The sequence below is a fragment of the Hyaena hyaena genome, unplaced genomic scaffold, assembly GCF_003009895.1.
Source record: "Hyaena hyaena isolate Hyena2069 unplaced genomic scaffold, ASM300989v1 scaffold_453, whole genome shotgun sequence".
Classification (NCBI taxonomy): domain Eukaryota; kingdom Metazoa; phylum Chordata; class Mammalia; order Carnivora; family Hyaenidae; genus Hyaena; species Hyaena hyaena.
Window position 1 is genome coordinate 1,034,070 of NW_024081083.1, and position 16,151 is coordinate 1,050,220.

The 16,151-nt window shown below is 43.8% G+C and overlaps 1 protein-coding gene across 1 annotated transcript in view; it reads right to left on the reverse strand.

The window, feature by feature from the left end:
- Positions 1-5,221: 5,221 nt before the first annotated feature.
- The window catches only part of PRDM6 (PR/SET domain 6), a 108,162-nt gene continuing 97,232 nt past the window's right edge, over positions 5,222-16,151 (reverse strand). Inside the window, exons 7-8 of the mRNA XM_039253417.1 lie at positions 14,065-14,241; positions 5,222-6,179 (exon numbers count right to left, since the gene is read on the reverse strand). Coding sequence (XP_039109348.1) covers positions 6,065-6,179; positions 14,065-14,241 — 292 coding nt within the window. The 3' untranslated portion in view covers positions 5,222-6,064. The remainder of the gene's footprint in view (positions 6,180-14,064; positions 14,242-16,151) is intronic.

Genomic DNA, 16,151 nt, shown 5'->3' on the forward strand with positions numbered 1-16,151 from the left:
TAATCCAAGTCAAGCAATGAGAAGTGGCTAATAGTGACTGCCCAATAAAAGTTGCTCTCATTATTCATGTCAACATGTGGAGAATAAGCTCATTTTATTAATTTTTTTTAACATTTATTTATTTATGAGAGAAATAGAGATCTGGGGAAGGGCAGAAAGAGGGAGACAGAGGATCCAAAGCTGCTTCACGCAGACAGCACAGAGCCCGATGTGGGGCTCGAACTGACGAACTGTGAGATCGTGGTTCGAGCCAAAGTCGGCTGCTTCATCGAATGACACCCAGGTGCCCCACTCATTTTATTTTCCTTTTAAAATGTACTCAACAGATTCTTCTCTAAGTACAACAGTAGCCTCCCAATACAGAGGGAAGATAATTCAATAGTTTTACATCTCTGCTCTGTTTTCTGACATATTTTTTATTGTCTTTTATATTGACCCGATGAACTATCCGACACCGATTACTTAAAAGAAGAAACTAAATAAATACTCTCATTGCTAAACAGGACCATAAATTACAGCTAAACGTCTGACACAAGGCTTCCACAAGTAAAGCAAAAGCCTTCTTCCCTGACCAGTTGTTCCTGACAGCTGATCACTGGGTTTGGAGAATTTAATCTTGAGAAGGTCTGAAATGTGGCTCTTCCCAGGACTCTATGTTGTTATTTGGTAGTAGCTCAGATAAGTATTAGTGATGGAGAAACCTCACAGTCTTGGGTGGATAAGTATCCAAACATCCAGTCACTTCATAAAATGCCTCCGAACATCTTAGCCTTGAAAGGCTCCTGACACATGAATGACATTTCTGGAATGCGCTGTTATCACTCAGAGAAGCACATCTCTCAGGGTCTCAGGACCTTTCAGGATTTGATGTCAGGAACTGGTAAAGGTTATGGGAGATAAAACTAAATGCACACGGAGGAAGGAAGACAGAAACGAACTTTTCTGACAGTGTGTGGTTATGTGCCCGATTCCTGCAGGCAAACATAGTCTTAACGAGAGAATGACAGATTCGCTCCAAAAACACAAGGCTGCCTGGGCCCGCTCCGAGTGACCCAGTGAACTCAGGCTGTTCTGGAAATGCCCTGCTCTTTTAGACGGATCCTGTTTTCCATGTTAAACAATGCAACAGATACTTGTGTTTCGTTTTTTAAAGCAATGCACACTTACAACAGGAATGACGCTACTTCTCCCACGAACCTCAAGGAAATATTAGCTCCTCGCAGGAACAACTCTGACAACCAATTACTAGCAATGAGTTTCGCGACGATGCACCAGAGACCCCAGGCCTGGGAAAGTGGTGCCACTAGAGAAAGATCTAGTTTCAGTGTCATGAAGAGCTTGATAGTGAGGTCCCCAAACAAATTTAACCCAACTACTATTCTTCTGAAACCAAAGGTGAATATCCACGTTGACGTACTGAGACACCTGGGTACCATTTAGGGGTCCTCATCTCTGAAAGCACCACAGCCACACAGTGGAGACAAGGGCTGTATTGCTATGTCTCGTCACCAATGAGGCTGCTCAGACACACGCAGGGGCTTCAGAGTTCCCTGCCTGACCAACTCCAGCCCGGATTTGCTGCCTTATCCCTGTAAGAGAGTCATAAAAACTCTAACACCCTGCCTCCAGTCCTGGTACATTGATACAGACGCTAAGTAGCCCAGTGGGTCAACCGAAGACCATGTAGTGGCTCATCTTAATTGGTTTTGATTAATTAAGACTTCTGGTCCCTAGCTGCACTTATATCTCTTTGAGTCTTGTAATTGGGACAACTTCTGTGACTTCACTAAAATAACAGCATCAAGGACTCAAGTCCCCATGCTACTAGCCAGCCACTTGCGAAGAGAATAAAATTTTCTCACCAATAATCACTTCAATATGGCCCCTTAGAGTGAACAACACCTAAAAGGGGCCCTTTATACAAAAAAAAAAAAAGGAAAGAAAAGAAAAGAAAGAGTTCACTGGGGCAGCTGGGTGGCTCAGTCGGTTAAGCATCTGACTTTGGCTCAAGTCATGATCTTACAGTTCGTGGGATCGAGCCCCATGCTAACTGACAGCATGGAGCCTGCTTAGGATTCCCTCTCTCTCTCTCTTTCTCTGTCCCTCTCCAACTCGTGCTCATGCTCTCTCTCTCAAAATACATTTAAAATAATTTTTAAAAAGGCTTCTTCAAACTAAAAGTTCACAAAGTATTTGCTGAGTAAATGAATGACACCAGGAACCAACCAACTGATGAAAAAAATAGATGAGTTGGTAAAAATGTTAGTAACTCTTTCTATATCTCGACTAGAATGAAGTTTTTCAGTTGTAACAATAAACTGTAAGCCTGGTGAGGACAGAAGTTGTGTCATAATCTTTTTCCTGTTGCAGTATCCACATAACCTTTTTCCACCAAAAAGGCTGCACTTGAATGGACATTCAATAAATATTTACTAACTGAATCAAATGATATAAACTATACAAATTTAGTTTTACAGCTTTAATTATCCACACGATAACTCTGTAAAAGTCTATCTTCTCCTTTAAAAAAAAAAAGTCATTTTGAAAGATAAAAACAACTAAAACAAAAAGGTTAGGTTGAAAAAAATCAAGCACATTTCCTGGGGAAAATATTTGGCTTTAGTTCCAGTTACGAGATTTTTCTAGAAATGTTACTTTTGCAGCCCCATCTGGCATTTCCCCTTGGCTTAGGCTCTTAGCTAGACAAATGGGCATGTGTGAGGATAGTACATCTCATTCTGGAAATAAAAAGTGCTCCCCATCGATAGAAGAGGGTAATCACGGAAAGCTTAAGGACTCAAATACTGATTCGGCTGAGAGCCTCCCCCAATCCAAGCGATTCAGAGCTCTTATGCTCTTTGCACTATAATGAATTAGAAAGCTGCTAAATTCATTCAGCTGGTAAACTGGCAAATCTTTATGACTGCAGTTTCTGCCACCCATTTGCAGTATCCTGAGTATCTGTCAGTTTTAAATAGAAACACTAAAGCAATAGATAGGAGATACTAAGGAGAAATCTCCTCCGTGGCACACACTTCAATTAAAAGCATTTAGGACCCAAATAACATCTGGACCTGCTTCAGGACTTCAAGTCAACTTACAGGTGAAGGTCTGTCTTACAAACAGACAGCCCAGGCTAGTCTGCTGGAAGCTGGCATTGGCTCACCCATGTGAACATTAGGGACACCCTCAATTTTCTATTCGTTCAAAACAAAATACTTCTGAACCAAGTTTGGTGGAAAATACATACCAAACATCTCCCTTTCCAAAAAGGAGAAAAATAGGTTTCAATGGAGCAGAAAGCTAGAATCTTCCGGATTAAAAAGGCTGCCGCCATATGAAGTGGGAATTTGGGGTCAGGGGCAAAACCCTGAGAGTGGCGGGGACCCCCCGTCATGGCAACGTCCCATGGCAGATAACAAGGGAGGAGTGATGTTTTCTCGATCGTGCATGTGGAGCCCCTGGGAGCTGAGGATTGTGTGTGTTCCATTGTGAAAGACAGAAAATGGCAGCACCGATTTTCCTCACTGAAAAAATTGTTGGGGACATACAGATGAGTCCCTTTTTGTCACGCTCAAAATGTACAACCAAACATGTCAGCTTTAATAATAAATGGAACAGCTTCCTCCTCTGTGCAGCCAATCTGACGTGTTCTTATAGGTTTCAGGTTAACATGGCTCCGTGTTCTTTCTACCCTTCCCAACGGCACACTGTTTTTGGCAAATGCCTCCAACATTTCAGACAAGGAACTGTGAAACAAAACACACTCCTATCTACCAGAGGGAATACTTTCAATCAGCCACAGTCACAGAGCAGCACAGAATGCCTATGAGTTCCATGACAAAGAGCCAGAAAGAACTGAGGCAACAGTCTACATCATATGGGACCATGGAGGTCACAATTGTTCAAACTTCTCTTTGGAGCCATGTTAGAGATTATTTTGAGATGCAGATATATTATCAAAAAGAGAAATAATAAGCCTGAAATGGAGTCATTTGCCCACCACCCCCACCGGCCAAGAGCCAACCAAGACTTGATTACAATTTCAACCGAAAGCACGAATGTAACCTTTTGAGAGTCAATCTGCAATTTCCCGACCAGCACTAATGAGGTAACCTGCATGATAAAAATCCTGCCAGTTCCCTTCCCCCTAAAAAAAAGATGTCCTGACCTGCAAGAATCCTTCCTTTTCTTTTGCTGACAACTTCCTCCCCCTGCGCTCTTCATACAAAAACCTCCTGCTTAGTCCAAATCCTGGAAGGATCTCTCTGTCTGCCAGATGGAACACGACCCAGTTCATGAATCCCTTAAAGCCCATCAGATCTTCAAGTGTACTCGATTCAGTTTTGTTTCGTAACCATGTATATATAAATCAATTACAAACACAATTAACGAGGCCCGGTTGCACTCCCAGTTTAATCATGGCAGGTGGGGGCTCAGGGACAGGAAGGCAAAATGAAAAGTAAAGGAAGACTTTCTGAGAACCAAATCCATGAGGACGGATTTGAGTGCCTTTCAGCAGCCAGTTCTGTGTCTCGTATTTTTGCTAAGGGAAGACCCTGGGAGTGCTAAAAGACAGAAAGACAGCATTCCTTAAAAGGCTGTGTCCTGCCATCATGTGATCAAGAAATCTACAAAGTAGACTTGGCCTCCACCGTGAGGCCAGGAGTTAACAGACAAGGGCATGGGAGCCACCGGCTCTTCCTGGGAATGGATCGTTTGGCGGGATATGGACCCAATGTGACGTTACCAGGGTCAAACCGCCAAAAGGCTACCCGACGTTTGCTCACTTCCCTTGCACTCAATCAAAGGGCGGTGAAATGACGTGCACCATCTTTCCTCTTCCGACACATTAACGACGAGAGAAGAGTACTATCAAGGGCCAGAGGAGACGAACAGGTAATTCCAACTGATAAGATGAGCTGTACCCGGGGAGTCTATTCTAATCACAACCCCGTCCCCACCACTCATTGTTTCCTGGTCTGGGCTGTTTTCCCTTATTTTTGCAGAAATGCTCCTCTGACACTCAGTAATGAGTAACGGGGTTTCCCAGGACCTACAAAAGGAAGGACGATGAAACTACCTCAGAGGGCGTTGACAATGAGGCTAGGCACCCTTTTCGCTCATGGATTCAACACTATCATAGACACAACGAAAAAAATTCCTGGGAGCCTAGGACCTTACATTTTGGCTTCATACCGAAGAACTTTATTTTTTGTTTTTGTTTTTGTTTTTTTTTTAAGCTAAAATGTTATTGAAAACAAAATCGTCTCCACTAGCTGCTTCGGAACAATATACTGAATTATGAAGCTCTGTACATTTTAAATGTTTCTGAGATCTTGACAGGACGAAATAAGTTCCCCGCTTTTTTTTTCCCCCTCTTGAATTCTGAAACCAAACCGTTTTCTTCCTCTCCAAGGCTCTTCTGCATCAAGGCTGGGCTGCCGGGTGGGTGGGTGGGTGGATGGACGGAAGGAGTGGCGTAAAGACGGGCTCGGAAAGGAGCGTGGACAACACAGAAACGGACCACCCGCGGGGCTGATGGTGGCACTGACTGAGCGGAGGCTCCGGCTTCCGGTTGTACTGGGGCGGCCGAATCAGGCCACGCGAACCCAAATGGCAGGACCGAGAGGGCTGTACAACATGGGTCCCCTTGAATCATGCTACTAAAAAAAAAAAGGTGCAACGAGAAAGAAGTCCCTGTGTGTTCTTCGTCACAAGTGTGAACTGAAGAACCCACACGATTCCTCCCTTTGGTATTAAATTACAGTTTAAAAAAGCTTTTTAGAAACAAAGCAAATACACGGTGGGACCAGAAACGTGACGCGGCCCAGGTTGTGGTCCACTGAAACATCTCATCCCTAGTCATAAATAAATAATCTCTTTCCTGGTCTGACTTCCACGCCAGGATCAATATCTCTTTAACATCTTACTTATTTTATTACTGCTTTTGGTTTTCCAGGACTGATTGAAAGTTGCTCAGAGGAAATCTTTGGTTTTGCTTAAGTGTCCATGACATTTAATCATGACTTTGCTTGCAGTTTAATTCCAACCAGTCAATCAGTTAATCCACTTCAATTGATTCTGGGCTCTCAGTTATTGGCTTGCACTCATTGGGCATCCGCTGGTGCCGGCTCAGCTGCGTGGCCTGCGTGAAGCTCCGTTCACACCTCTCGCACCTGGTGGAGGCAAGAGAGAAAATTGAGACAGGGGAGCGGGGCCCTCAGGGTGATGGGCTTCCTCTCATCCTGCCTAATGAGAACAGACACTCCAAAGTGGCTTCAGATTTTACCGGCTCAAGAGGTTTAATTGGTGGCTCCTTCCAAGGCCTGGATGCCCGGGACGGGACAAAGCCCGTCTGCTGCAGAACAGAGAGATCTGTCAATAGGCAGGGGGAAGGTGATTTCTCCAGAGAGCCCTGTCCTGCTGCAGCTCTGATCACTGTCAGTTCAAATAGATAAAGAACAAAAAGAGATTTTTAGGAGTGAGCCATCAAAGCAGCAGCTTGTCTGCAGTTTTCTGCTCCGTAACCCCAAAGAGAAATTGATGACAAATAGAATTTCACCTGCTGCTAATTTAAAATCGGGGCTGCTACACCCCATGGTGCAGCGGCCAAAGATCTGTGTCCCCTCTGGACGTGGAGCACAGAGGAAGCACTACATTAGTCTGTGGCGACGGTAGGGGGTGGAGGTGGGTGGCTGCTTCCGAGCAGAAGTATCACACAGCGACCGAACTGAGGCCAAGAAGAATGTTTGCGGGTGGGGTGGGAGGCAGAAACATTCAGGATGGACCAACGTCTATGTGGCTCAAGAGGTTCACGCCTCTAGAAGGTACAATAGAAAGAAGGTGTCTGGGAGCCATAATGAAGGGTCGGTGTGTCTGATGAGAAGCAAACTGGCACCTGCTGCAAGAATATCTCCTGTCCTTAATGGTAAAATAAAATAAATAAATAAAAATACAAAAAAAGGAAATTGTAACCTAGAGACCCTGAGCTCAATCCATCTCCCGGGAAACACACTTACTAGCTTGATGGCCACTCAATCTATAAACACCTCTCTCTCTCTCTCTCTCTCTCTCTCACACACACACACACACACACACACACACACACACACACACACACCTCTCCAACAGGGGCTCTAGTTTTTCTGTGGTGGTGGTACTTCCTGGCTGGCTGTCTATGATCATGCTCACAGGCAAACTGTAGCAGCAAGCTGGGCCTAGACAGTGACTTCCTGTCACCACGCTGCGTGCGCGAGCTGCCTGGAGCACCAGCTGAGCACCCAATAGGGCACAGTGGCTGCTACAGCCAGGCCCTTCATGTCTTCTTCTCAATCATTTGAAGGAAGGGATATTCAGGAGAACTGCCCTGCACACAGCTGTCTTTTTCTTTTTAAAATTTTTAATGTTTATTTTTGAGAGAGAGAGAGACAGTATGAGCAGGGGAGGAGCAGAGCGAGGGAGACACAGAATCGAAGCAGGCTCCAGGTTCCGAGCTATCAGCACAGAGCCTGACGTGGGGCTTGCACCCATGAACCGTAGGATCATGACCTGAGCGGAAGTGGGACACTCAACTGACTGAGCCACCCAGGTACCCTGTTGTCACCCTCTTAACTAATGTAGCCACTGGTCTCAGGTCCCTGCACTACTGGGTTGTGGCAAAGCTCTCAAGGCAAAGCCCTCAATATTCCGTCATGTGCCACATGCCCCATTATCTGGGGGAAAGTTCTCTCTTCCTTTTTTTTAAGTACATTGTATACAAAGTGTCTAGCCACAGAGATAATAAAAAAAAAAAACATCCATCCACTTTGGGGATCCTTGTATATTTTTTAATGCTGAGAGCCTGGGACTTGACCATCACACTTGGATTTTTTCAGGGCTCCCGTTCCTGCTGACCATGTCAGGGTGAAGAAGTTGTGTTTCTTTGATTGTCTTCCGGGGAATATTTTTTGCAGCCTGTTCCACTGTTAAAAACTGCACTGTGATCTTGACAAATGTATAATGTCAGCTTTAATGTATCAGACCTATCAACTCAATGAATATAACTCAGAAGTATTGATCAGCTAATGATTTTTGGTGTATTCATTAACGTCCACCGGTAGCTCATCCTCTCTCCGGGGCTTACGAAGTGCTGATGACATGTTAGCGAATTGCTGATTGTTTATTAGGGAACTGATTAGTTACTGGATTAGTGAGTCAAAATATACTACCTTTCACTGCTGACAAACTTTCAAATTATTAAATTCCTTTTCAAAAAAATTCTGGAGCTTAAGAATCACTTTCAAAGAGAATTGTTTGAAAATTACAAGGAAAGACCGTGTACCTGGGTCACGCTTCTGCCCTTCTAATATTATGTATAAGAATATAGAGAAATCCTAAGTGAGAAAGTTAGTGCTTCATATAAGGTAAAAGTGTATGTCTATATGTAATAATTAAATATCCAGACTGGACAGAGACATTAAGAGGAGAGTTAATTTTTCTCAAGTGTTTGCCTAAGAGGCCTCCTAGATATTTACTCTCTTGAAATACCTTATTGTAACAGAAAATCTAAGTCCAGTCTATAGGACTTCCAAGATCCTCACTGATAAATCATCTCAGGACGCCTGGGTGGCTTAGTCAGTGGAGCGTCTGACTCTTGATCATGTCTCAGGTCATGATCACAGGGTCTTAAGATTGAGTCCTGAGAGCCAGGCTCCATGATAAACATGGAGGCTGCTTGAGATTCTCTCTCCTCGCCATCTCTCTCCAGCTTGCATGCACACACACTCTCTCTCTCTAAAACAAAGTAAAATAAAATAAAGTAAAGTAAAATAAAATAACAATAAAATAAATCATCTCCAGTGTGATCTGCTCCAAGTATGAATGAAAATACATGCAGATATGTGGACCTATATGGGTTGGTTCCCTACCAAATAAGGAAATAAAGGAGTTAGATATAAAAATAATCTTTTAAATAAGGAAAGAGCCTTCATTTTACAGTCATCACCTTTAATTTTAGAAAGATTCCATTCACAAGTTATTTTCATAGTTTAACAAAACCCATCAGAAAGACTCCACACAAATACCTCAGTTCTGCAAGTCAAAGCTAGACGTTGTCCATGTTGGCATTTAATTAACCATGAACTATATCACAGGTGAGAGACTGGGTACCTCTAACCCTGGACTTCAGGCAATGCAGCAGGAAAAGCAGCAAAGAAAGATGGGGGTAATGAGCCGGGGGCCAAGAAACGCTCTTGCACACAGGTCTTCCTCACTGTGCTGACATCACAGCCATGAAGGGAACCTTGCAGGTACGATGACGTGGCAAGTCATCCAAATATTCCAGCACAGAGAAAGCCCCCAAGTTTCTATGAAAATGAGTGTCTTAGTCAGATTTGATTGCCTTTTAAGTTTGAAATCATTCTTTACTTAATCTGACAGTTGACTGGATTATAGGTAAAGGGAGCCTAACAATGGTCATTGGCCTGACAATAACAGAGGCCAAAATGATGTCAAGTTCCGTTATGCAGAATGGAAGCTGCAAGAAGCTTTGTTTCACGCCTCTACAGACTGTCACCAAGTGCTTCCTGGACTGGACCGAATTGCACATGGCTTGTACATACTGATGTGCTTTTTATTTAATCTGCTCTGGTGCCTAAATCTCGTTAAAATATTAGACGTTCTTTGGAATATCCTTTGAGGTTTGTTTTTTTATGTATATATACTGAGCCAATCTGTTTTTCCTTGAGATAAAAATGTACTGATGAGTATTTTTCCCCTGCTTCTCACAAAGATGAAGAGAAGGACCTTTCCTATGGGAAGTTCTGGTCTTCCCAGACTCCAAAGCTGGGCATCAAGCAGTTCACACGGGATCCTCTAGGCAGAGCCGAGCAGCCCCGCCCCCCTGAATATGTCAGAGATGATGTTTAGGAATGAAGAAGGAGAAAGGAGTCCTTACTATAAAGAAAAAGTTTTAGATGTCAATTAACTTCCTTCCTTCCTTCTTTCTTCTTTGCAGTAAAGAACCTGGCAACAACCGTTAAATGAAATGATGTCCTGCTTTCTCTCCTTCTTGGCCATGACTTCCAGTCTCACCATACAAACAAGAAGACAAGACCTTCATCATGCTCCCGTGATAGGTATTTTTCCTATCTGCTCCTTTATTTTAGAAGTCCTAAGTCTGTATCCAAGTTGGGTGCCAACAGCCCTATGATCTACCTACAGCTTGGGGGTGGAATAGTGGAGTGGGATCTCGGCCAATCAGATTGCGAGGCAAAGCCTAGACTGAGACTCTGATCTCTTAATGCCAAATCTTCTCCAGCGTTCTTTGGATGGCACTAATTTTTTTTTTTAATGTTTTTATTTATTTCTAGGAGAGAGAGAGAGAGAGAGACAGCGTGAGCAGGGGAGAGTCAGAGAGAGAGGGAGTCACAGACTCTGAAACAGGCTCCAGGCTCTGAGCGGGCAGTCAGCACAGAGCTGGACGCGGGGCTCGAACCCACGAACCGCGAGATCATGACCTAAGCGAAAGTCGAACGCTTAGCCGACTAAGCCACCCAGGCGCCCCAATTTATTCTTTATTTCTGAAAAATAATTTTTATGAACATCACATTCTAAATTGGTGGGTTTTCTTTCAACACTTAAAACGTTTCATTATATTCTCTTCTTGCTCGCATGGATTTTTTTTTTTTAAGATTTTTTTAAATGCTTTNCGAGATCATGACCTAAGCGAAAGTCGGACGCTTAACCGACTAAGCCACCCAGGCGCCCCTGGATGGCACTAATTTTGATCTGCCTAAACCCACATTCCAGCGGAAGATTTCAGAACTTGGAAAGGGCTTTCCCCTGTCATGACAGGCTCTTAAGACTTCTGTAAAAGCCTCCTGGGCCCTGGGCAGGTGGGACAATTTGGAGACTGAGTCATTGGAGGCATCTATGTAAAAGCTGCCCAAGGCATACAATTTAGGATTCTCCATCTTTATGAGGTTCTTTTCCTTCTTTGTAACATTGTTTAAGCCAATACCCATTAGGTGAAGTAGTAAAATTAAGTGTTGCGGTGAAATCCGTTTTATTGACTAATCTGCAACAAAGGTTTTTTTGAATGTTTGTTTTATGGCCTTGTAAAAGAGTATCTTCAAAATATTTACAAATGTCCATGGGATGGCTATCTGTGAGCAATGGTGAGAAGCTTCCCAAAACTCCCCTGGGATAGTTCAGTCCTGAACGATGTGATTGTATACACTGAAGGATTTAGCTTTCCATTTCCTAGAAGATGTTTAAATCTTGCACTATTAAAAACAGCGTACATTCAGTTCTCCCCTGGGAATATAGATTTGATGAACTAAAAAACAAAATAAAACACCACCCAACCCAACATATAGCATGTAGCTATCATCCCAGTAAAAGTAAAAGCAAAATGAACTAAAACATGCACATAGAATCTAATCCAACTAACTCTCGTGGTTTTCGTAATTTGCTTCCCAGATGACATTACGTGATCGTCACAAAAACATACTTTTGGAAAAGTAAATGATACAATCATGAAAGCCCCTCAAATATTAACCTGATGAATTGAAAGTAAGTTAAAATGGCAACTCTATTGGCAACATGACAAAAACAGGATGTTAGAGAAAAAAAACTGAGTGGAGTCAACAAGGTTACACATAAGTAACACCTTAACATTAATAGAAATCTATTTCGCATTTTGACCCTGAAACCTCTTCAATTAATTACTAAAATCTATTTACACAGCAACAAGATAAAAATCAATCTGATTCCTGGCACTGTGTCTGTCTGGCTGCCCTCTCTAATGTAAGGGGCCGGAAGGATCGTCAATCCTGCATCTTTGGTTTTGCAAAGCTCTCTTGCTCAAAGGCACTGGAAATGTGCTACCGTCATCGTCCACATCCAGGGCAGTGATCAAGCCAGAATGTGCGAACTATGTTGAGGGGTCAGGACGCAGGGTGATGACAGAGTTCACCAAACCCTAGAACCTGTGCTAACCACTGGCCCTTAGGGTCAATTAGAAGGAAAAGTGGTCCCTTTGGGCAATCAGAGCCCCAGAGGGTGCAGCTTGGCTGGGGCCATGGAGACCTGACTTTAGATCTCTTCCTGTCCCCCTTAGCCAGATGCTTTTGCACAGTGAACAAGACACACCTAGGTACACGGACAACAATTAAAACTATTTTTATTATTCATGTATATCATAAACTAAACCAGGATGAAAACGAGTTAAGGATGATGAATAAAGGTAACTAATTCATAGAGAGGTAAGCAAGGATGACCGGCTTTGATGAGTTCCTCCCTCTGACGGCAGACACCAAGGCAGGCAGGACCCAGGCGAGCTGGACTCTGCTACCGTGAGACAAGCTCAGCCTCGGGCCAAGCACCATGGCAATGGCATACCGCGCCAGTGGGTCCAAAAGGAAAATTATGGGTAATGAGACCCTACAAAGACTCCTTGGCTGAGATTGAGCAAGATTCATCACCTACTGCTTGAATTATTTCCCTTCTGGGTTGATCTTGTCCTACACAAAGTAAATAGTCTGTACATCTAAGTCCTTTTAATTTTCCTGCTTAACCAGGGAAAGCCAGTGCAGCAAATGAGTAGAGATGGAGAGGGCTGGACAGAAGAATTCATCACACAGACGGGTGAAGTTGCTTTGAGGCAACAGACCAGGCCAAGACAAACGCGCTAGTTCATACTCCCAAGCCTTTCCACCTGCTGCTGGGGCTGCCAGAAATACCGCTTTCCTCTGTATGTCTGGAAAACTCCTACTCATCCTTCAAAACATATCTTAAACATCATCCCTCCCAGACAGCACTCCTATGCTACCTTGCAGACCTGTATATACAAGTCTTACTGCTCTTCACTTTTGCAGTCTCCACCCTGCGTTATCATCCTTATTTATTACCTAGGCGTCACCCATAAATTATGTGGTTTTCAAAGATCTGGGAGGTGGAGACTCATTCAACTCTCTATCTTTTGCAACTAGCTGGGTGCCTAGTACAGAAGATGTTCAGTAGGTATGTGCTGAAGGAATGAACACATACATGGATAAATGAATGACTGAATGACTGAGTGAGTGAATGAACAGGTCATCTTGATGTCATTCATATGTCCACTTTTCTCAGGACTGTGCTAGATGTAGCAAGAGTCTTTCACTCAGGTGCTCTTACCTTGCCAAACCCCTCGGAATTCACGCTCACCTTTTCCCATGTTCTCTGAATCCTCAAGAATTCAGACGTGCCCAGTATTTGGCTCTATTTTGTTTTGTTTCACCAACACGGTAATTCAAAGACCAAAGAGCCTACGGAAAGGCCACAGGTCGGCTGTTGTCACGGATTCAAATCAGTTTAACAGACGGGGAAGAGGAGGAAATAGTTCACCAGAATCCTAAAACCTTCAAGTTCTCCACAAGACCACTATTTAGATGTCCTAAAGCAGGGTTACCTCACCGATGGTCACAAGCTTGCTGGGGGCCAAAAGATGACACTATGCAGGGGCTCTCAGCTTAAATTCTAGAAGTACAGAGCCTCAGGAACTAGAATCTTTTTCTTTTAATGTTTATTTTTGAGAGAGAGAGAGAGAGAGAGAGAGAGCGAGCACAAGTGCGGGAGGGGCTAAGAAAGAGGGAGACACAGAATCTGAAGCAGGCTCCAGGCTGTGACCTGTCAGCACGGAGCCTGACGCTGCTAGTACATAGCATGGTGTACCCACAAACTGCATGACCATGGCCTGAGCCAGTCAGACGTGTAACCAACTGAGCCACCTGGGTGCCCCTAGGAACTAGCGTCTTAAAATGACTTACTCCTTCTCCCTTATTTACTGATGAGGAAAGAGACCCAGAAAGATCATCTTGTGGCCATGGCTACACAGCCTGAGTCAAGATCAGGGTCTAGGCTTCCTGCTGTCATCCTCTAAATGCCAACCACCAAACAAGGAGGTCCTCTTGGATCCTGGATGCTGACCTTCCAGAGCCTTCTCCCGCCAGTGGCTGAGCCGAGCAGCACGGTGCCAGCCTCTCTGCTGGCCCTTGGAAAAGGCTAGGAGGAAAGAGGGGTGAAGGGTTAGGCTCTACTCACTTGAAGGGCTTCTCTCCAGTGTGGGTTCGGATGTGGTTGTTGAGGGTGGTGGCCCCGGCAAAGGCACGACCACAGTAGCCGCACTTGAAGGGCCGGTCACTGGAGTGAGTGACCACGTGGTTCCTCAGCTCTGACGGCTGTGAAAAGGACTGCGAGCAGTGACCACACTGGTAAGGTCTGAAACAAACAAAGAGACTGCCTGGTCATTGCTGTCTGTGTCAGTCCGCAGAAATCAGCATCAGAAGGCCAGGGCCAAGACTCCCCACTGGCATTTTCTCAGGTTTTAAAACCACCGCGAAGGCTCTGGCAGCTGGGTCCCCAAAATCGTATGCGTGGCCCTGGAACACAATTCACGGGACTTCCGAAACACCTCAACTCCCAAATATTCCTTGTCAGTTTCAACCATCCCGGTTCAAGAACCCTCACTTGGCTTGTTTTTCCCCCAACCCGAGACAAACATTGGGGCGCTTTGGGGAGCACGGAGGGTACGGGTGTGATTAAGCAGAAATGTTACAGAGAAGATAATGGAATTGTCTCTCATAATTCCGTGGCACTTTTAACTTTTCCAAGTGCTTAACACTCAATTATCTAGTTTAATCTTCACCATAATCCTCAGCGTAGGGAAAGCATCTGCTAATATCTCTGTCCGTTCAGAAAACTCAGGATCAACTATCCTCCTAGGAAATACACTCCAATGCCAAGGTCACTGTACGGGGTTAGGACTTTATTCTGAGGTAAACATGCAGAGAAGGCGGCAAGCTGCTTGTGTGTTTCCATACTCAACTGCCTTGGGGTCTCCCAGTGGGGGCATCTGACAGCACACCAGCACCGCTGTGCACCCCAATCTGTCTCTGTGATGGAAGTCCCGACTGGTACTTTCTCTTGACACCAGCACACCCCACACACATCCACTAATATTTATCTACAGTGGGTCTTCTTAAACTTCAGCGTCCCAGTTGAATTTGTGGCAAGCAACGATTAAACAGCACCGAAATGACGGATGTCACTCTGTCCACAGAGGGAGAACGGTGATGGGAAAGCCAATGGAAGGAAGGTGTGACAAATACCTGATAATTAGCAAGATTATCTGAGAACAGGCTTTCCAGCTCATGAGAAGTAAATCACTTTAGGGTTTTCATAAAAGAGATTAAAATTCTGTCCTCGCTCCCGAAGTTCTACGGCTTCCTTAGGCAGAGCCTGGTGAGTAAGAGAAAACCTGGGGAGTCTTCCCCACTCAAAGCTAGTTCATATCCTCCTCTGACGGGGCTCTAATTTGGTTATCAAAATTTTTGTTAAGAAGAGTAATCATCTGTCATGAGGGATATGAACAGCACTTACGAAGCCCCTGCTTTGGGGCCCTGACGTTTCTGGCTGCATTTTGAAAGCCAATGGCAAAAACAGGTTTAATTGCTCTAGCTCCCACAAATGCATAATCTCCAAAGACCAGAAACCAAAATGAAGGGCAAGGAGACAATGGTGAGCGAGCATGTACAACAATTCAATTAAGTGCAAAATAAAGTGTACCCTCTCATTTGTCAAGTGAAGTGCTTAATTGTGGCTACTTGCCTCACTGAACACAAATACTATTATTTTACCAGGCTTCAGCATGCTGAGCACTGATTGTAGAATTTTTTAGCTTGATTAATAGTCCGGGATGGGTCAATAACTCAATACTATACAATTTTAATTACTTACATTTAGAAATCTATTTAACGGCTCTCGAACAAGTTTCAAAAAATATATATAAGCGTCCTTGGTAAAGGAGTTTATCAGTCTTGATAAATTACTTGTGCATTTTATTACAATTATTAAATACGGCTTTGAAAGCTATTAAAATGATATGTAAGTGAAAATGTCCACCTGACGAATCTGTTCTTTGTAGTAACTGCTAACCTTAAAGTGTTCTCCAGGAAATCATTCTCTCAGGAGTGAACTTTTTAAACTGTTATTGAAGATTACAAACAAAATAATTTATTAATATATGCTATATCCACTGACAATTGATTTTTCTAAAAGTGAAGGGACCATTAACAGTTATTAGCCTCTGGTTATCTATTTTTAATAGCTATCACAGTAAACAATAAGCC